The 23,299-nt window shown below is 36.2% G+C and overlaps 1 protein-coding gene across 2 annotated transcripts in view; it reads left to right on the forward strand.

The window, feature by feature from the left end:
- The window catches only part of LOC105228778 (kinesin-like protein CG14535), a 253,875-nt gene that overhangs the window by 180,760 nt on the left and 49,816 nt on the right, over positions 1-23,299 (forward strand). The window contains exon 1 of one of the 2 annotated variants that reach the window (XM_049446665.1): positions 401-736. The exons of the other annotated variant lie outside the window; for it this stretch is intronic. Coding sequence (XP_049302622.1) covers positions 726-736 — 11 coding nt within the window. The 5' untranslated portion in view covers positions 401-725. Of the gene's footprint in view, positions 1-400; positions 737-23,299 lie in introns of those variants that run through there. 2 annotated transcript variants of the gene reach the window in all.

Raw genomic sequence — 23,299 nt, forward strand, 5'->3', positions numbered from 1 at the left:
AAACTAAAATTTAAATAGTAGTTCAAATAAGTAAGTAAGCGAAATATGTGCTTAATTGTTTAATTAACCGTGTGTGTTACAAAACAATTCTAGTGAAAATTTAACTGCAAAAATATTTTATATGAAAAGTATAAAAAAAAAATCATAGAAATCTGTAAATTAAAATATGGGAAAATAAATTAAAAAAAAATAAAATTAATTAATTGTAATAATACATTAAATAAAACAAACTAAAAAAAATTAATCAACATAAATAATTTTGAAGAAAGAATAAAATAAAAAATTTAAAAAAATAAATAACATACAAAAGTTTAAAAAATAAATAAAATAAAAATTCTGAAAAATAATTAAAATAAAAAAATTTTGAAACATAAGTAAAATAAAAAATTTTGAAAGTAAAAACAAAATTAAAAAATTTTGAAAAATAAATATAATAAAAAGTTTTAAAAAATAAATAAAACAAATTTTTAAAAATAAAAAGAAAAAAATTGGAAATAAAAATTTTTTAAACCGCAAAAAATATTGAAAAAGTTAAATAAATGTTTTCTGTGCTTTTCAAAAATTATTATAAATAAATATAACGTAATTAAAGTGAAAATTATTGAGTAAACAAATACTTTGAAATGAAAATTTCATAAAATACAAATTAAGTATTTACAAACAACTTGAATACGGCGCAACGGAAAAAACAAGACTGGAGTAGTATTGAAAACAGCAAACGCACAATGGATAAAAGGTGTGTAAGTCAAGTTAAAACTAGGTGTTAAATATAACATAATATAAAGGTCTTAACGAATAAAATTCGTTGGAATGTAATTTTTCTTGTTTTGTGGGTTTCAATAGGTCTTAAAACGTTGTTGTTGTTATGGCAGCATACAGCTCACAGATGCATTTCTTAAAACATAAAGGCATAAAAATATGTTTGCTTTGATTTTGCTCAATCAGTTTGTATGGCAGCTATACGCTATAGTGATCCGAACTGAACAATTTCTTTGGAGATTGCCCCATTGCCTTCGAACACAGCAATCCATGCCAAATTTCTTGAAGATATCTTATCAAACTAAAAAGTGTTCCAAGCAGAAACTTGATTTTAATCACACAAGTTTCTTTCGAAGAAAAATTCGCTTGCAATATCTCAGATTGATATCTCAAACACTGATGGAGTAGTTCGCTTATATAAAGAGGTTTCGTCAAAAAGTTGAAAATTGAAACATTTAGAGATTACTATTTCGTAAAACAGACAGAAAGAAAGAACTCTTTACAAGTTAAGTAATAATAAAATATTTTCTGCCTACACCCTTAAGCTTCCATCACGTTTCAACGCAGTTTTGTGTGTTTTGTTTAAGCCCGATCGTCATTGGAAGCGGTGATGTCTTTTCATTTAAATATGTAGGCTGTGGTTTGTTTACTCTCTTCGGCCGGTTTGAACGTCAACATCGTTTCGAGAATGTTTCACTGTTTTTAGGAATCCTTAATTTGACCTCAACTAAGATTAATTCACACATTCTGCTTTTTAAACCTCATATGCATTTCGCTTTTGATCTCAAAGAAACCTTTGTGAAAATGCCTATTATCATCTGTTTCTTTCCACCAAAAGGTTCTTTTTGAGACACAACTTTTTTTACATCTAGTGAGGTTGGAACGATTTCAAATGAGTTATTTACCTTCCCTTAAAGAATTTTGAAAACAATTATTTCAATACCTTCAGTGGTGGTTTTACCTGTGCCTGAGGCTTTAACTTGGAATATTTCTGTTGTTAGGGTTCAGCTTGTTTTGCTAGGTTCTGCTCTCTTATTTAAACATCAATACATATCTTAAGAGAAAAGAAGAAAGTAGCTACATCTTTTTATAAAACTTAGTGAAATTCACCAAATCTTTATTACCAACTTTATGACAATTCTTTTTTAAGACCACTAATCTATTTTATTTAAAGTTAGTAGGGTATTTGTTCGGCAAAAAATAAATGCGACAATTTTACTTGGTTACATACCCATTAAGCCAGAAATGGATCTCATTGCTGAACACAATTTGGATCCAAAACGTGGGATATTATTAGAACTTTTCAAGAGCCCATATAGCTTAGCAATGTCGACTCTCCACTGACTCGTATATACTCTCAGCTACGGCTGCTATATTTTCTTCAATGCGTGCTGTACGTGGTCTATTCGGTCGAATATTGTCCAGTTATGAATGCTGGGTCTCAAGGTGGGTTAACGTCTTGCGAATAGTATGCTTAGTAGACCGATTATGTTGACCTTAACTTGAGCGAAGCGCACCAAACACTTTATTTAAAAACGTGAACTTTCGTAATAAAGCTAAACGATTTGTAAACGTTGTTTAGGCGTAAGTCTTTCCATGATGAAATGCCAAACAATACTGAAAAAATTACAGCTTGACACAACTCACGCGTGATCTCTCAAAGAAAGTACTTCTAATCATCCTTTATAATAAAATTAACACCTAAAATTAGCACGAAAAATTATATAATCAAACAACATAGTTCGAAAGCAAATTTTAAAACAATATTTTCAAAGCCCTTCAGCCAAAAATCGTGTTCTCAGGTCCATAGCTGCTAAACCGGGTGTCCAAATTCTTATGAAGTTCCCAAACAACTTTTTGCTCATATGGGATTCTTAACTTAGAACCTTCATAACTTCAGGCTTTGCTTATTCTTACATTATGTGGGCCTGTTTGGAAAGAGTGGTAATTTGTTTAGGAAGAGTTCCTTAAAGGCAGCTTACTTACAATCAACAAAAATATTAGTGCCTTTCAAATCACGGTATCCACTATTTTCCACTATTTTCTTAATGCTAATATAATATTAAAGCTTCCCAGCGTGTTTCATAAGCAAACAGTGAAATCATTAAAAGCGTCAAAATAATATGATTTCCTAGCTGCGCCTTCCCTGCGGCGTCTGGAGAAAGAAATAAATATCAAACATGGAAAATATAACAGTGCCTACAACGAAACGTACATAAATAGAAAAAGTGTGGCATATAGTCTGAGTCCATATAAATCCTTGCTTAGTTTAGTTAGCACTCCTGCGAGCTTAACGAAATCACACACAGCTCGACGCCGCATGTGGCGGCAAAGCTTTTAATAGCGAACTTTCGCCAACTTTGTTGCGTGGAAATCACGTTGTGCGCTTTGTTTTCAGCGTTTTTACTATTTTCACTATTTTTCTTTGCGTCTATGCTTTTTTATGCCGCTTTTATATGTGTTACACTGTTTTGCTGCCATTATTTATACGTTTTCACTATTTGCCTTTGTCTTCGTCTTTGTTGTAATTGCAGTTGTCATTTAGTGTGTCGTTGCTTGTTGGCCAAAAGGATTCACAATCGGCGACCCATACGGCCTGTTTAGGCGTAATTAATTTTGTTGTCATGGGGCGCGTAATCCCTATGCATTTATTTGTATATTCCCGCTGTTCTCTGTTGGCATTTATAGGCCTACAGGGTGGTTCATATGGTGTGTTGTTTTAGTTTTTACTATTCGGTCGAAAATCTAAGACTTTGCTGATAGTTTCTGACTTTATCTCATTATTGGTCGATTGTCTTGGTCGATGTTCTTTTTGGGGTCTAATTTTTTTCTGGATTGTTCGGGTAATTTAATGTTTCTAGTCACAACTCCGAAATGTTAAATTGACATCATCTAGAAGGCCAGCCATACTGAGGTCTGATTTTGTTTTTAAAAAAATTGTTTATTATGACACTGTCTTTCTTAGAGTTGATCCAAATGGCCTCTAGAGGTAGAAGTTCAAGGATGACGGTCCAAATGATGTCAAGAATCGAGAGTAAAGGTTATCTCGCCAGAAATACTAAGGGAATGCAACAACTAAGGATAGGCTTAACGATACCGAGATGTTGAATTTTGGCTCGATAACCCTTCTGCCGAGATCAACCGCTCTTTTTGGTTGAAAACTTAGAATTTTACGGAAAAAACGTTGTCATTTAAGTCCAAGTCGACCTTGTAGGGGTGGTCGAAGGGCTTAGCTCGATTATGAGTCACTTTTTTTAAAGAAACTTTGAAAATTTTTGTCTTTTAAGTCCAAATCGACCTTGTCGTGGTGGTCGAAGGGCTTAGCTCGATGGAGTAGCTTTTTTTAGGAAACTTGGAAGCTTAGGGAAAAATTGTTGTACTCCCCAAACTCCTCTTCAATCCTAATGCACCTTGAGTTCTGTTTCCAAAATTAGCTTTAAAGTAGAAGTCGAAGGGTTTGAACTCGCTGACGAGTCGATATTCTGGAAGTTAGTCATATATTATTGACTATGGTATCACATGCTAGACCGTACGTACTCTATAACGGTAGAGATCTTGAGTATTGTCAACTAATTTTCCAATCTTCAGAATTTTTTGAACTGCCGAGAGTTCCTCATTTATCGCGATAACTGTATGTATAATATGTAAAGTCCTTCACTTCGTTCCGCAGAGCTATTGATGACTCTGGAAAGGCTACCCAGAAATAGCTGTTTTTACTAAAACTAACAATTGACAAAAAATATATACGGACCACCCTTTCTATCCTTCATATACCTAGAACACACCGCGAAGTGTCATCCATGACAACAAAGTGCGGACGACTGTTTAGAGCTCTCTGAGCCACAGCACAACCAACAAACCATCCGCAATGAAATCAACACAGCTCAACATGAAGAGAGAGCGCCTTTGCTGGACTGCAGCGAGCTTTCAAGTGTGTGCCTTCACTTCGTGGCATATTGTCACCAGCTTGCGACTAAACGACACATATTAACACACAAACTACCGATTGCACTGTCGCCTGTATAAATACACACACACATATATATTTCATCCATATGTATATGTAAATTGCACACGAAGGCGGTGCTGTCCTGTATCGGTTTATGTCACTTCCTCTTATGTAATTTGCAGTCGTAGTCCTGTCAGCTGTTTATCTTTACGCCAAACTGCACTAACAGCGCCACAGGATATGCCCACAGTTACGAATGTTGAATGCGACTATCCCTTAATTAAAACTCCACCACTACCGTTACTGTACTCTCGCATAAAGCCGTGTTTGTTTTCTTGGTTATCACTGTTTGCGCAAATTCATGTATGCATGCAACGGTACTAGTACTGCTACGTGCCACGTCATACTTAACTTAGTTGCCACTTGCAATGGGTGCAGTTGTCATTTATTATACTTGCAAGACAACCGCTGTAAGGTGCAACTTATTGATTGTTGCGTTGATACTCGGAGTGTTAAGCGCTCTCTTCTTTTTTATTGGATTCGTTCGTTCAATGGTTTGAGTTTATATTTAATCTACACAATGTTTTTTCCATAAAAAACAATAAGTTAAAATGTGATTAGAAATACGAAACGACTTTTTCGACTACCCAATATTACTTGAAAATTGAAACATTAATTAAGAGTAGACCTTAAAACTTCCGGTTCAGCTTTTAAGGTTATAAAATATCTCCTGATGACACTCCTCTTCTGTCCTTTTTGTTACTTAATACAAATGCTGTGATTTGTTTTAACTTCCTTCGGACGGTTTGAACTTCAACATTGTTCCGAGAATGTATCTGGGCTTATAGGAATCCTTAATATGATCTAAACCAAGATTATTTCATTTAAATATGAAGGCTGTGAACTGTTTACTCTCTGCGGATTTCTCGTCAAAATCCTTTTGACGATATTTCTGTGGAAACGGCCATTATCAACTGTGTCTTTATAACATGGGATTCAACGAAAATTGAGTTTGAAGAGAGTCTTTGCTGTCAAGCTTACGTCATTTCTTTTTAAAGACTTGAGACAAACATTTTAATTTATACCAGTTGTATGTTCGTTTCACCACTTTTTAAGTGCTGGCAGAAAAAAATTGAGTTTGAAGAGAGTCTTTGCTGTCAAGCTTACGCCATTTCTTTTTAAAGACAAGAGGAAAACTTTTTGATTTATACCAGTTGTTTGTTCGTTTCACCACTCTTTAAATCTAGGCAAACGGACATTGTGTTGGAAAAGAGCCTTTGGTACTAAGTTTATGGCAATTTATTTCAATACTTCCAATCCCTCATATACATGTTGATTGTTATTTATACCAGTTGTGAGTTCGTTTCACCATTCTTTCAGTGTTGGCATACGGACATTGGGATGAAAGAGAGTCTTTCCGATGAAGTTTATGCCAATGTTTTTAAAGACCATTAATCTGTTTTACTTATACCAGTCGCTTGTTATTTATACCAGCTCCCTATTCACCTCACCACTCTTTACGTCTTGCCAGACGAACATTTGGTTGGAAGAGAGTTTTTTATATCAAGTCTCTGCCAATTTTTTTTAAAGATCACTAATCTATTATATTTATACCAATTGCTGTTCGATTCACAATTTTTAAGTGTTAGCAAAAGGATATGACGTAACATTTGGTTGGTAGAGTGGACAAAGTTCGAGAGGTTCTTTTATAATATTGGAAAGTCTTAATTTTTGCACCTCAAAAAATCATATTTGCTCTAAGACCACAACAGTTAATAATTCTTATGTGAGTGGCTCGTTACGAAAGTCAGTTTGAACGCCTCTGATGAAACATAAAAGCCACCTCACACCACTTTTGTGCATTCGTTTAGTTAATTATTACTATTTCTACACATTTATCCATTTTTTATCAACTTTAATGCATTTTAAAATGCAAATACCAACAAAAACTGCATAATTACTTTAATTCATGTGACACGGAACACATTTTTTCTGATTGTTCAGCGCGCACTTTGCCTCTCGCCGGTGCTTTTTATAAATGTCTCACATTCTCTCTCGCTTTGTTTTTGTCCCTTGCCCCGTGTCGTGAGACTTTTTCGCTTTTGTCCAGCTAATTTCGCAAAGTGTGGCAATGTGGCACATGCCACATGGCAAAGGTGTGTCATTCATACACTCAGATAAAGCCACGCACACTTGCGCTTGTGTGGGTGCATATGAATGCATTAGAGTGTGTCACTGTTATCTCACAACTACTTACACACATACATGCACACGCATGAGTATTTATGTGCTTTGTCCATGCAATTTCTAGCGCCATTAGAACACTTTAAACTGCAATAATTAAATGGGACTGCACTTCGTTCAATCAAGTTAAAGTGCTTGCATGAAAATGGCTTGGCTCTTGGGGGTAAACTTATCATGAATAATATGTGGGTGTTTGTGGGTGTATAATATATACATATGATATAAACGGACATTTACAAAGATTACTGCTGTTATACGTTGGGGGTCAGAGTTGAGCTAGGAAATTGAAAATTTTCATAATATATAAAGACATACATATAACTATATGTATATAATGGTGTTTGATTTGAAAAATTCTTTTATAGTTTCCTAGAATTCTGCCGAGTGTACAGACCTTGTTCTGGTTGTGCAAAGTCGACTATCGAGGGAATAGACAAGCACAATAAGTTGCGAGATACTTTAAAAAATGGAAACACATGTACATACATATGTAATTATATATTTTTCAAAGTCATCAGAATCACAACACAATCAAATTACGAGCATATCTAATAGTTTCTGCTCCAGTTTTTCCGAATTTGGCACTTAATATTTTCAAGAAAAACTTTTTACTTTAAATATGTGCTACAAAAATTTCTAAAAATAACACAAAAATTATGAAAGTTATTAAAATTAATTTTAGCAAACATAGTGCCTCTTACAGTACCCCGTCAACTCATTAGAAACAAGGAAAAATATTCAAAGAGTTTTGCTTTCAGAGTTAAATAAACCAAAATTCATTACGATATGTGAATGCTATGATATGTAAATTTGTATAATATTTATTTGAAATATCATTTTTTCATAAAGTTGAGTAAAACTTCAATTTTTTTAGCATTTTCTTGACAAACTTTTACTTTTAGTAACAGCCTTCACTATTTGAGGCATACTATTTAAACAATTCCTTATCATTATTTTTAAATCTGAATCATTTAGCCACATATGTATCCTTTATGCTATCTTTGAGTGTGGCTACTGTGGGATTTCTTCGGGAATGCAACTTTGTTTTAAGAAACGCCAACATTTGTAGGTCGAGTGTATTACCCAAGGTAATACCTCGATTTCCAAGTTGTGAAGGAAATCAGTCGTTGGTCGGTAGGTGTAGCAGGGCGCCCAATCGTGTACTTATGTATGTATATATTTGTATTGGACTGCTTGAGGGTTCAGTGTTGCCAAATATGGTACAAAGGCATGTTGAAAGACATTGATGTACTGCTTCTATGCATCGTTCTCTTAACAAAATAAATTGGTCCAAGACCTTTCACCGATATGCAGCTTTAAACCATTACAATGTTTTACCGTTTTTTGAATGCAAGTCTTTGCATAATGTTCTCGCGTTCTACATACATACATCTCACAAATTAAATGGCTTCTGCCACTGCTTTTGCTAAAATAATATTCAATCCTCCCCCAAAACCCATCTACAAGGTGCATTCCACAGTGAACAGGTCTTTTTCAATCTAGCGCTCACTGGTGGCGCCATCTATGCACTCGTATATGTCGAGTGGTGACTGTTAGAATCTGCTATCCTTATCGATTGTCCAGTGAGAATTTCATGACATTTCATTGATTGGAAGTGAAGTTATTGCGTTTTAATTGTCAGTATGTTTGTTTTATCGGTGTGAAAATGAGCTTCAAACAAAGGGCCAAGATTAAATTTTGTTTTAAAATTGGTAAAACTTTTACCGAAACGTTTCATTTGATGAAACAAGTTAATGACGGGAGTTGCCTATCCCTTAGCAGTGTGCACGAGTGGTTTCAACGTTTTCAAAGTGGTCGTGAGGACATAAATGACGATCAACATGTGGGCCAATCAAAATCCGTGATCACCGGAAATTCCATTGAAACTGTGCGTGAATTCGTCAAAAATCAGCCGAGGTCATCATTGAAATTCATGGAAATGGAAATGGAATCTCCACAATATCGATTTATCGCATTTTGGCCGAACATTTGGGCTTTCGAATGGCGTGTGAACGGTTTGTTCCGCACAAATTGACTGAAGACCAAAAATTGTTCCGAATCCCACATTCGAAGAACGATTATTTGATCAAAAATCACATTATAACCATTAACCACTCCCCGTATTGACGGTTTGTTGCGACTTCTTTCGGAAAAATGCATTTGCCCATGAAAGGAAAGCGTTATTCAGACGTAGAGGCCATTCAAAAGGCTTGCACCGATAAAAATGGCGACCAGATACGAGTATAATGTCTTATATCTACTCCAGCATTTGTGATTTTATACTCTAAACAAGATATATTTAGTCTGCCATGAAGCTTGTAACAGGCAGAAGAAGCATCGTAGAAACTATAAAGTATTCATATTAATGATCACCGGGAAGAGATGAGTCTTTTTAGATATGCCCGTCTATCTATCTCTGTATTAATATACGTGAACTAGTCACTCAGTTTTTGAGATACCGATCTGAAATTTTGTAACAGTCCTGTTTTTCTCAAGATGCTAATAATTTGTCAGAATCGCTGATATCGCTCAACTATAGCATATTGCTGCCATACAAACTGAACGATCTAACTCAAGTCGTTGTATGGAGAACTTTTTTGTTTGACAAGATATTCCACAAAATTTGGCATGAACTATTTTCCAAAGTAATGCTACAATATTCGAAGAGATTGCTTAGATCGAGTCACTATGACATATAGCTGCCAGACAAACTGAGAGTTGAAACTCAAGTTCTTGTCGGAAAAACTTTTTTATTTAACGAGATATCTTCAAGAAATTTGGCAGGAATTATTTTCCAAGGCAACACTAGAATTTCCGACACAATCCATCAAATCAGAACTATAGCATATAGTTGCCGTACAAACTGACCGATTGTATTAACGCTTTGGTGCAGCCGAAATTATGTTTTTATTGCTTTTACCCATAAAAATTTATTGCAAAAAATTTGTATTTCCAAAATATTAAATTAAATTTTTATGACCAAAACTATCAATCCACTAATGAAGCTGAGAGAATTAATTCATAAGTTGCAAATTAATAAAGGAATTCTTATTTAAATTCTCCATAAAGTTAAAATTTAACAATAAAAATTATGTGATACAATTTTCAATAAATTCCTTTACACAAAAATTTATAGCCAAAAATTTGTTTTACGATCACAAAATTAATTGTAAACATGCGAACAAACGCACGTACACACACATATATACATGTACGTATATATATATTTAATTTGCAATGTGAAGTGTAATGGACATGAAGTGCTGAAAGAGCGAAGCCAACGGAAATTCCGCGAAAGAAATTTTAATAATTGCAATTTAATTGCAAATAAAAATTAAAAATTAAAGCCGCAACCGCTATGAAGTCACCACACATTGCGCCGCTATATATACGCGGTACGCTTCTCTCAGCACCCACCACTGAGCACCGAGCAAGCTGGCAGCTTTTTAGAAGCATATAGAATATGCGCCAGCGGCCCCATTGAGACTTCGTCAGCCTTTAACTATAAAAATTAATCAAAATGTCAAAATATATGGCAAGCATGTAAAGACGCGTCTTCCATAAAAAAGCGAAGACATACACACACATGTAGGCGCTTTAATTGCAGCCATTCTTCTGCAGCTGTGCGCCTCTTTAATGCGCGAGTCAAGCTGATACCCATGCGCCTACTAATATACTGTGAAATGTATGTGTGTTTGTGCATACATACGAACATTTGTTCGCAACAACTATATGTGTGTGGCACTTGTGAGAACAATGAAGAGAATTTAGTAGACATTTAATTGGTACAAATAAAAAGAAGCACTTGCCAACAGCCAACAACACCCACGCGCAGCGCTGAAGACTTTCGATATCAAACACATATCACATACATACATACATGTATGTATATCAGTGTTTGTGTATGGCCTGTATTCAAAGTCGCATTAAGCTGAGCATGTGAGTAAGTGCTCGTGCCGGCTGGTCAGTTCGCTGGCATAATCCGATTAACGCTGAAATACAATTTTATGGCTCTCTGCAACATATGACCAAGCAAAGCAATGGCTCGGTATCGCTGTATGTGAAGTTGAGGAGGGTTGTGTTCTTTTCTATACCCTTTAAGATAGCAAATAATTGCGAAAATAAATCAATGGTGTATTATTAAAGTAAAAACTGACACATCACTTGATAGATCAGTGGGCTAAATTATCGACATTTTTCCTCAATAGTTTATAGTGTTCGTTGTTGGAGCGGTAGAAAACATACCTGAAGCATTAGCTGCCAAGTTGTTAATTCTTGGCGTGATAAAAATTCGGGTCCATACCGGTTACAGTAGGGCCTGTCGTGGGAATGCAGGTCATTGCTGACAATTTTTTTCTATCAAAATTTTTTTAACTCCTCCAAAGCAACCATAATCATATGTAGTATCCACTTGGACTAGTATGCTTTCAGAGCCCACAATATTGCTTGAGCGAGAAAAAATCCAGCATGTTGTATGAAAGATGTTTAGATTGTGTAAATGATATATATCAATGATGGCTTAGCTCCTCCTAACCAGAAATGTCCGAAAAACTGTCCAACTAAATTGCCTGCAAATACCTGTTGGTTGAAGAGTTTTTCGTCTCACCGTTTTCAACCTTAGTTTCTTTGCTTTTGCTGAAATTATATTCTAAAAATTTGCCTAACTTTTTCTGGTTTGATCCAAACTCAGTTCCCTCATATGGTCGTGAACAATTTCGCCTGCGACTCTTATCATTTTTAGTGAGTCTTAAATAGTTTCTTGCTTTTTCTTAAATTTTTCAACATTTCAGTAACCAAACCTTACTTACGTCGAAAACTTTGATTCTGCTTGGTATCACTTAACCACTTTTAACCACTCTGAACTCAGCTCCTTCGTATGGCCGTGAACTAATTCGAAAAATTTATTAGGGGCTCTTATCACTTTTAAGGAGTTTCTTGGATAGTTTCTTTCTTTTTCTTCAATTTCTCAATATTTAAGTAACCAAACCTTAGTTATGTAAAGAACTCTGATTCTGCTTGAAATCACTGTACCAACTTTATACTCTACTGATCGAAAATTTATTATATTTTTTATATATTTTTCATTTTATGGCAAGATTATTAAATATTTCTTTCCGAAAACCAATTATTGGGATAAATATTTTCATTAGGGAACTAAATAGTGAGCTTATTTCCTTCGAGCATTCCTCTCGAAATCTTCAGCTATATTTAGAAGCATAATTTTGTACCCTTTAAGACCTTTTCTAGTGATTTCAGAAACATATAGGGTTTTTCATTTGCGCACTACAAAAGTAGACCGATAGGGACAGCAAACGACGTCATATTTTTTCTCGCTCTTTTGTCATTTCTCTTCAGTAAGCTTTGCCATTTCATCATGGAAAGATATACGATCCAACAACAAGTTGAAATTATTAAAATTGATTACCGAAATTTGGAGTCATTGGCCTCAACTTTCAGAGTTATAAATCCTGATTAAAATTTTTCTCCTATAACTGCCGCTAGAGTGCGCTCTTACAGCTCCGATGCGAATAAGTTCATTTTCGTAGGCCTTTTTGGTCAAAAGTACTCCAGAATTCGGTGTAAGAGAAGTAATATTAAACAAGTAAATAAATTTTGAACAAGATAACAGTGTCAAAATATTAATAAAGATTGAATACCTGTGGATAACTCTGAAATAGCTTTGAAAAAGTTGTTGGATCTTACATCGACTAATTTAATGATATACTTATAATCAATTTTATGTCAAATTTGGGGTAACTAAATCTGGTTTTCAGTGAAATTGTTGTTTTAGAAATATTCACACAGTTTATACAAATAATTTTTGGTTGGAAATGAAGAACTTTATCATTCTTAAAAAAATATCGAAAAATTATTATCGTTAATATTTTATACCAGTTTCGTAAAATAATTTCTAGAAAGCTAAAGTTATTTGAAAATTATAAAGACATATGAAGCAATAATAATACTTGTAGGCTTTTTAGCAATTAATATTTTTCGAATATCTGCATTTTGTCACCTAAATTGCAAAACAAAGTCTCATCAAAAAATCGAAATTTAGTTTTTTAGTGCTTACAATTCACTACATCATATGACATACCCGAAGCATTAGATTTTCAGCTTCCGCTGTCAGATATAACCAATATATAACCAATATATAACCAATATATAACCACTTGATAACCAAAACTCAAATTTTGTTTCAATATTAGTGGTTTCTATTATATCGTTCTCCTTCGGCTGTAAACTTATGAAAAGTGATGTTCCGTTATTTTGCATTTTTGGTAACGATTTTCTTACCTCTGTATGGGGTATTTCAACATCAGCTGTATTAAGGTCAATGAGTCTCCATATTACAAAAGTTTTCGTTTTTGCTCCTGAAATCTACTTGACTCACTACACTAATGCTATTAATAAACAGCACAACTATGTAGTATCACACGTCTGCTACTTAACTTAATTCAGCTCAAATTATTTTTCCTGTTTTTCTTGTAGTCCTTGAATGGACTCTACGACCTACGCGACTTATTAGCGAAATAAGTAAAAAAAGGCACAGACAAAGATGAATGCTCGTGCATAGTTCGATAAAAGTTGACTCATGCTGCTTAAAAGCTGATATGGATATATAAATGGTGTTTTTTTAATAGCTTGATAACTTTTAAAAAAAAAAAAAAACGCATAAAATTTGCAAAATCTCATCGGTTCTTTATTTGAAACGTTAGATTGGTTCATGACATTTACTTTTTGAAGATAATTTCATTTAAATGTTGACCGCGGCTGCGTCTTAGGTGGTCCATTCGGAAAGTCCAATTTTGGGCAACTTTTTCGAGCATTTCGGCCGGAATAGCCCGAATTTCTTCGGAAATGTTGTCTTCCAAAGCTGGAATAGTTGCTGGCTTATTTCTGTAGACTTTAGACTTGACGTAGCCCCACAAAAAATAGTCTAAAGGCGTTAAATCGCATGATCTTGGTGGCCAACTTACGGGTCCATTTCTTGAGATGAATTGTTGTCCGAAGTTTTCCCTCAAAATGGCCATAGAATCGCGAGCTGTGTGGCATGTAGCGCCATCTTGTTGAAACCACATGTCAACCAAGTTCAGTTCTTCCATTTTTGGCAACAAAAAGTTTGTTAGCATCGAACGATAGCGATCGCCATTCACCGTAACGTTGCGTCCAACAGCATCTTTGAAAAAATACGGTCCAATGATTCCACCAGCGTACAAACCACACCAAACAGTGCATTTTTCGGGATGCATGGGCAGTTCTTGAACGGCTTCTGGTTGCTCTTCACCCAAATTCGGCAATTTTGCTTATTTACGTAGCCATTCAACCAGAAATGAGCCTCATCGCTGAACAAAATTTGTCGATAAAACACATTTCGAACCGAACACTGATTTTTTGGTAATAAAATTCAATGATTTGCAAGCGTTGCTCGTTAGTAAGTCTATTCATGATGAAATGTCAAAGCATACTGAGCATCTTTCTCTTTGACACCATGTCTGAAATCCCACGTGATCTGTCAAATACTAATGCATGAAAATCCTAACCTCAAAAAAATCACCCGTTAGATATAAGTATATAAATATGTTTGTTTCTAGCATAGCATGGAAAAATTAAAGAAAAAACATGCTTTTGATATATACACCAGCCGGCGCTCGATAATGTTACTGCTTTGTGAAACTAATTTTTTCCATTTACTTATACATTTTTTGCATTTTATTTTGTTTCTTATTTTTGGGTTTTTTTTTGTTCGCCAACAGTCAGTTTTTTCGTTCTTCAAACGAGTCTTGCTGCTTTTCTTTATTTGTGTTGACACATAATAATGCAATTAAGACACTTCAAATATCTCGTGACTAACTGTTATAGACTTGAGGGTCCGCAATTATTACACTCACACTTACTTGCGCTCATACATATAGTACATTGTTGTTGTTATGTTTGTAGGCATGACACGAATTGTGGTTCATGAAAAATGAATTTTATATCCTTCATAAGGGAAAAAAAACGCATTGCAATTGCAATTAAAATTATGCGACAACAAAAATTACATACAAAGAATTATTCGTTTTCATTTCCGGTCGTTTCCTTTTGTGGCAATTACTCACCACTTTACCCTTTGTAAAGCGTTTTGATAACTTTAGATTACTTGTCTCACTTATTTGGCTTTAAAATTCGAGCACGCAATCATATTTTAATTAATATAATATGGTAGTATCTAAAAGAGGGTTATAAACTACTCGTAATTCGAGGAAAAGTAGAACTATTATTATTGTAATTTTTCTTCTTCTTTTCTGGCGTAAAGCCGTTTCTTCTTTTCAATTGGAAATTCCAAGCGAAGCCAGGTCCTTCTCCATCTGGTCTTCACAACGGAGTGGAGGTCTCCCTCTTCCTCAGCTTCTCCCGGCGAGTGTTGCGTCGAATACTTTCAGAGCTAGAGGATTTTCATCCATTCGGATGACAAGAACTGGCCAGCCGATGTCTCTTAACTCTTAACTAGCTCATCGTTTAATCGACTGCGATATTCGCCGTTGCCAATGTACAAAGGGTCATAAATCTTTCGCAGAACCCTTCTCTCAAAAACTCGTAACGTCGACTCATCAATTGTACTTATCGTTCATGCCTCTGCACCATATGGCAGGATGGGAATAATGAGTGACTTATAGAGTTTGGTCTTTGTTCGTCAAGAGAGGACTTTATTTATTAATTGCCTGCTCAGTCCGAAGTAGCACCTATGGCAAGAGGAATTCTAATGCTTTAATTTTGTATAATAATCTTTGTTATGGCCAATGATATCAATATCATCAGCATACGTCAACAACTTTACAGTCTTATAAAAGATTGTACCTGTACGATTAAGCTCTGCAGCTCGAATTATTTTCTCCAGGAGTGGATAGAAGAACGCCTCGGAGAGGTCCTTCCCGATCCTGACAAAGCTTTTGATTACTCAACGTCAGTTTGCAGAACTGTATTAGTTTTGCGGGGATACCAAATTCAGACATAGCGGCAAAAGGCAGCTCCTTTTAGTGCTGTCAAAAGCAGCTTTGAAATCGACGATGAGGTGGTGTGTATCGATCCTCTGTTCCCTAGTCTGTTCCAAGATTTGTAGCATGGTGAATATCTGATTGATGATGATTGATTTTCCAGGCCTGAAGCCACAGTGATAAGATCGAGTCAGTTTGTTGAAGGTGAGCTTTAACCTTTCACTTAATAATATTAATGTTGTGAAGGCTTAATCCCCTTTTTGTGGATTGAGTAGAGCACACTTAAATTCCAACCGTCGGCCATGATTTCGCCCGACGTGTAGAAAGAAACTGAAACATGCTTCTTATCAGTTCTTCGGCAACGTATTTGAAAAGCTCGGCCGCCAATCTATCGGTCCCGCCGCTTTGTTGTACTTCAGAACTTCCTCCTGTTCGGGTAATGGAACGTTCGCTCGTGTTATGCTTTCAGTGCCATTCAGCAGGCTGGAGAAATGTTCCCTTCACAATTTTAGTATGTTGCCCCTAGATCTCTGAGGGTTCTACAAGATAATGCCCCGGTCTTGAAACCTTCTGTTAGTCGCCATATTTCTTCGTAAAATTTTCGAGGACTACCCCTGTCGGCCAGATTGTCAAGCTCTTTGTACTCACGCATTTCGGCCTCTCTTGTCTTGACCTATTTAGGCATTTAATGATAGCTGCTAATGGAAAAATATTCATCTCTTCTAGATATGGACTTCTGGAAATTTGTAAGCAAATTCCAACAATTCATCACAAAAATTCACCACCATCGAAATGATCTAATTTTGTGCTGTAAGTTTTAGATTTTGAAACGAATTTCTCTCACTTCCACTTCTATATGAAATGAATGAAATATATGTTATTTTTTAAGTGACTAGCCCCATTGTTCTGCATAGTCCCTTCGGACAGACTCACTGAAGACTTTCAGGCTTTAATATTAACAAAAATTCGCACTTCGACCAATTTAAATGATTAATGAATTACATTTCATTCCGACTCCCGTAATTTTCTGTCACCACCAACAACTCACAACACAGCCATCAACTGATTGCCACAAACCGTGTCGAGCCTGCTCTCAATTGCGCCTTTGGCCATATCACTGCAACTCACTTTGCTGGAGTGTTGCATGGCGGCAATTATAACACCTACTAGGTAGAGCACACACACCTTTTCATATGTACATAGATATAATTCCATATACACGAGGATATATATATTTTTATGGGCATATATTATATTAAAACATTTATTCCCTTTGCATTTGCACTCCTTTTGCCATCGCCAATTTGCTTGCGGTTTCACTTGTCACACATACGCACTCAAATATACACAGCAGCACAGCCACACATATCCAAACGCATACTCGCACATACACAAATATACACACTCACACAAACACTCACTGGCGGAAGCATTCATTACTCCACTTGAATGCATTTTTCACTTTCATTTCATTTGTTTGTGCCACCTGCCTTGCATTGCAAATAAATCGCCGCGAAATGTATGTGTGTGTGTGTGTTTGTTGTTGATTGCGGTGAGTTGAATGCAATTCCGATTGCAATTGAAGTGAAATAAAACGCAATGAAATGAAAAGCCTCAAAGCCTCATTTCAACACTTCCACGTGAGCGCATTTCTGCATCTAATTAAAAGGCGCGAAAAGTGAGTCAACTGAAAGTGGAGTAATTTCGGTTTTTATTTTTGTTTAATTCTTCTTGAGCCTCTGCCATCAAAGGCGCAATAGAGTTGGAGGTAATTTTTTTTGTAATTTTGAAGCTAGCCAGAAAGCAATTTTCCTTATTTAATACAATAATTGTGTTTCAGTGGCTTTGGTGCTCTAAATGAGCTGTGTAATTATTTTGGAATATTAAGTGGTTCCAAAAGGAGTTCCTGTCTGACACCTAATAGTATGAGTATTACTTTATAAATTTCTCTTTTAATAAGCATCGTACAAAATAAAAATGTTCTGCGGTGAGATGAATCGCGCGAAACTGATTTAGATTAAGTTTGCGTGGCATCTATATGTTATAGTGGTCCGATATCGCTGATTTCTCGAAATTTTTTTTTTACCAAAGAAGAAAAACAGTAAACTTTGGTTTCTCTGGAGCTATATGTAATCTTCACAAATACAAAAAGTTCTTTTTAAAATTTAATTCCCATTGTTCAGTTTGTATGGCAGCTGTATGCTATAGTGATTCGTTCTAAAAAATTTCTTTGGAAATTGTATTGTTGATACGTCACATTTCTCCCCAGTTCAGTCGGGATCGTTCCCGTTTGATGGTTCGTCTTAGGTACTCTTTTTTTTAATTTTTCTCCAAGTTTATATCGCCCGTAGGACATACCATCAGACCCGAAAAAATTTGTTTTGGATTCACTAGAAAGAAGAAAACACGTTAACTTATATACGCTTCACAAGCAATATGCTATAGTAATCCGATCTGAACAATTTTTTCGAAGTAATCCATGTCAAATTTCGTGAAGATACCACGTCAAATGCGAAAGTTTTCCATACAAGCCCTTGATTCCGATCATTGGGTTTGTATGGCGGCTATATGCTATAGTAAGCCGATCTGAGCAATTTCTGTTCAGGGTATAAATATAACACTTTTCCAATCTTTCATGTATATTTTACCTCATTGTAACTTTTTTTGAAAAATTTTGAAGCTTAAAATGCAATATTTGTTGGCCAGCTCACATTATATTCAGCCTTGATCCATCTTCATTCCTTTTTAACACACTCATATGATTTAAGCTGACTTAATATGCTTAGGATCTGCACGATATGAGGGGTAGAAGAACTTCCTTCACTGCCGTAGTTTCGTTTGAGAAACTTAAAGCGTTTTCGTACGGTCCAAGCGCTAATTTTAAGTTCGTCTGATTGCACACTCGCGCTGTTTATATCCTGTTTCCCATTTGGAGTCAGAGGGTTTTTCTTTCCATCCAAATCATCTTTCTGTCTAAACATCCAATTTAGATAGACAGACGTTTATTAATTTCTCCAACCGCCAAATTGCCCAATCCAGTTACTTTCGGCATAATTCTCTTTTACTTATTTTTTTTTATTCACTAAAACCACTTCAGAAACTTCAAATTTAATGAGGAATGTTTGTTATCATTCGAAGGAACATTCTTTAGCATTTATTTTAGATTAACTCTTTAAAATGTTGTCCACGGCTTCGTCTCAGATATGGACCATCCTTTTAGTACAAATTTCGATGAATCGTTCGAGCATTTTGACTGGTAACTAACGAATAATGCGCGTGCTGTTTCGCTCCAAGGTCTGAATCATGTAGGCTTCTCCGCATAGACTACATATCCATTGACTCAAAAATAGGCCACATTGATGAACAAAATTTGGCTCGAAAACGTCGGATCTGCTTTGAACTTTTCAAGAGCCCATAGAGCAAAGCGATGTCGTTTGGAAAGGCGAGTGGCTTCAATTCTTGTACAAGAAGTATTTTGTACGCTTTCAATTTAAGATCTCGAAAATGCGCGAAGTCATTCCATACGTCAGTCCGAGTTGCTGAGAACGGCGCCGAATCGACTCTTCTTCAGCTGCGGCCAAAACAAAGAGGAGTGCTGAACGTGGTCTATTTGGTCGAATATTATCCAGTAATGAATGATGGGTCTCAAGATGGTTGCAAGTGTTGCGAATAGTACGCTCAGTAGGTCGATTATGTTGACCATTATTTACTGAACGAGAAGTTACAGTTTAAGACACTTCCCTGATAGTTCAAAAACTACAGTTTTGTTCGCTCTCTCGATTTTGTGATTGTAAAATATCAGTGTTGACATTTTAATTCTGAAACTCTATTGAATTTTCCTCAAATACAAACTTAAAGCACTTATTGATGTTTTTAATCTCCAGCCAAAACAATAAATTATCAAAAAAAAAAAATACATTTTATAGAAAGCGGTGTAGAATTACACCCCAACGCCGCAAAACGGCTTAATCCCAAGCACTTAAAAAGAACAAAATCAGTTTGAAATTGTGAAAATCTCTGTGCACCCTTACCAACTACAACAACAAAAGAGTAAATAAAATAAAACCGAAAAAGCGAAAGTAAAATGGAAATCACCCTCAAGATTTAATAACTTTTAAATGCTTGCAATAATCATTGCAACCGCACGCGGGTTATAGACTGCTTGCAGAAGCGAAGAGAGTAGTGTGGGCGCTTGTGTCTCTACAGACGCCAGCATACAACCCTCCAACGGGCTGGCAAAAGACTAACGCATGGCGTTACCAAGCAGTGAAGGCATGCTCAAACACACAGCCGCTCGAAAACCCACACTCAAAACTCCCGCAAGACCTGAGACAACTTTTCTGCATGAATGCGTGCCGCCTGAGAAATGCGCCAGAGAAGATGATGGGCCCCAAAGTGACTTGTGTCTTTAACGAAATATTACCGTTATTGCTGTTGTAGTTTTTTTGTTGCTTTGCAAGCCAAACCAAGGCTGCCACTCTTGTTGCAATGGCATTTTGCACTTTGCTCATTGCCGCGCCACGCAGCAACGGTTGGCAGCCATCATGTCATGACATTCCGGTTCACTTGAAAAAAGTTGAAGGAAATTTTTCGGACGCAAAAAGCCAAGTCATGTTTGTTGAGTGAAAAATCGTTGGAGGAGGGGTGAAATTTCGATGATAATGCGAAGATGGATTGACAGACGTAGACGCAACTGACTGTCGGGGGCTGGTTGGGTACGCAGACCGTTACTCAGTGGTGTCTGTGAGTTTGAGACAAACACGCGTAACATCATTTGATTTTTGTTGTTGTAAAGGGTGATTTTTTAAGAGCTTGATAACTTTTTTTTAAAAAAAAACGCATAAAATTTGCAAAATCTCATCGGTTCTTTATTTGAAACGTTAGATTGGTTCATGACATTTACTTTTTGAAGATAATTTCATTTAAATGTTGACCGCGGCTGCGTCTTAGGTGGTCCATTCGGAAAGTCCAATTTTGGGCAACTTTTTCGAGCATTTCGGCCGGAATAGCCCGAATTTCTTCGGAAATGTTGTCTTCCAAAGCTGGAATAGTTGCTGGCTTATTTCTGTAGACTTTAGACTTGACGTAGCCCCACAAAAAATAGTCTAAAGGCGTTAAATCGCATGATCTTGGTGGCCAACTTACGGGTCCATTTCTTGAGATGAATTGTTGTCCGAAGTTTTCCCTCAAAATGGCCATAGAATCGCGAGCTGTGTGGCATGTAGCGCCATCTTGTTGAAACCACATGTCAACCAAGTTCAGTTCTTCCATTTTTGGCAACAAAAAGTTTGTTAGCATCGAACGATAGCGATCGCCATTCACCGTAACGTTGCGTCCAACAGCATCTTTGAAAAAATACGGTCCAATGATTCCACCAGCGTACAAACCACACCAAACAGTGCATTTTTCGGGATGCATGGGCAGTTCTTGAACGGCTTCTGGTTGCTCTTCACCCCAAATGCGGCAATTTTGCTTATTTACGTAGCCATTCAACCAGAAATGAGCCTCATCGCTGAACAAAATTTGTCGATACGTAAAGCGCGAAACACATTTCGAACCGAACACTGATTTTGGTAATAAAATTCAATGATTTGCAAGCGTTGCTCGTTAGTAAGTCTATTCATGATGAAATGTCAAAGCATACTGAGCATCTTTCTCTTTGACACCATGTCTGAAATCCCACGTGATCTGTCAAATACTAATGCATGAAAATCCTAACCTCAAAAAAATCACCCGTTATATTTATCTTTTTTGAGGGGTTTGAAAGCACTCCAAACACGCGCTTTATGCTGGCTAGCCTGCAGTTGCTTGGAGCGCCAGCTTTCCATGCTTCCCACTTAGTATGGCCGACACTGAAGTGGCGTGGGCGTTGATGTAGAAAAAATCAAAGTTAATTGAAGTTTAATTCCCGGGTATTAGTGGAATTTTCAACGAAACAACATGCATTTCATTGTTGTTGAGAGGATTTTACGAAAAAAAATACGAAAACGGAGCGAGGCACGCAAAAAAAGCAGCCGGAAAATCGACAGTCATGCATTCTCATAGCGAAATGTGGCAGAAAGTGGTAGCGCAAAAAGCAAATGACAAGCAAATTTTTATTTTGAAGTTGCTCGACTGTCAGATAATTCTCAAACATCCGTTATTATTAAAATTTGTGTGAAATGCGCGCAGAATTTTTCGACTGTGGCTGAGCAAAAAAGCAGGAATACAAAAGGAGAAGTTAAAAAACAAGTACTATACATTTTCGTACTTGTTAGCCGCCGCGTCGTGCACCCGAAACAAGTTTGTTTAATTCATTTCAACATTTTCAATTTGTTTTTAGTTCTCGTCATTAGTTGCAAGTGAAAGTGAACGAGCAACTCCACTTGTCATGCCCATTTGCCCAACTACTACCAAACCAAAGTTCGCTATGCAAAGCATATTTGCGCTTTATGTAAACCCCTCCATCCCTCTCAATCCACCGCACTTCACTGCGTTTTTTGCTCGGTCTGGCGCCAGTCTCTCCGGCCAACTTTCACTCGTCGCTGCGAAAGTTTTGTCACTTCGCTTCTGCACATTAACACCCAGTTTGTTGTCTCATATTTGACACCCTCCCAAACGTCTGTCCGCTGTGTTGCAAGTGCAAATGAAATGAAAATTTTTTCGCACCACTGTTGTCTTCTGCTATGCGCGCGCTGTGTTGTTGCTGTTGTTGTCATGTACTGAAGTTATTGGTTTTCCGCATATTTTACAGCACACTTAGCTCTCCACTTCGCATTTTTGTTGTTGTCATTTTCCTTTTTTTTAATTTCAACACTTAGCCGGGCAGTGGCGAGTATTTGTTCGGCTGTCATCGCTTAATGAGTTTAAAACGAAATTAATTTGCGCGTAAAACCATGAAAAATTAACCGAAAATGAGTCCTCGCGAAGAGGGCTTTGCGAAGTTGAAACGATATTTCGTCGGAAAGAGAAAAGGTGTGTACAGGAGTATAGGCGAAGAAGATGGTCAGTTCTTATGGCAGCTATATGATATGGTGGACCGATTTAAAATTTTCGAAGAATGTACCTATATCTTGACAATAACCCGTCAAATTTCTTTTTTTATGAAAAAAAAGTTTTCCAGTAAAGACTTGATTTTAATCGATCAGTTCCTACGTATCGTGTGGGACTAGTCGAAGATACGTCGAACATTGCTATACATAGAGAAACAAACAAAATAAAATTTTTTGTTTGTTTGGCGGTTCCTAAAAAAAAAAAATCGGTTTGTGACCAAAAAATTGTCCTTTAAATTCAAAATCAGTTATTTCAAAATATATTTTAGAAGGTCGTATTAAAATTTGACACTAATCGGTTCAGCGTTTTCGAGTAATGCACTTCCAAGCGCTCTGAA

The sequence above is a fragment of the Bactrocera dorsalis genome, chromosome 1 (genome assembly GCF_023373825.1).
Source record: "Bactrocera dorsalis isolate Fly_Bdor chromosome 1, ASM2337382v1, whole genome shotgun sequence".
In the NCBI taxonomy this organism is placed as follows: Eukaryota; Metazoa; Arthropoda; class Insecta; order Diptera; family Tephritidae; genus Bactrocera; species Bactrocera dorsalis.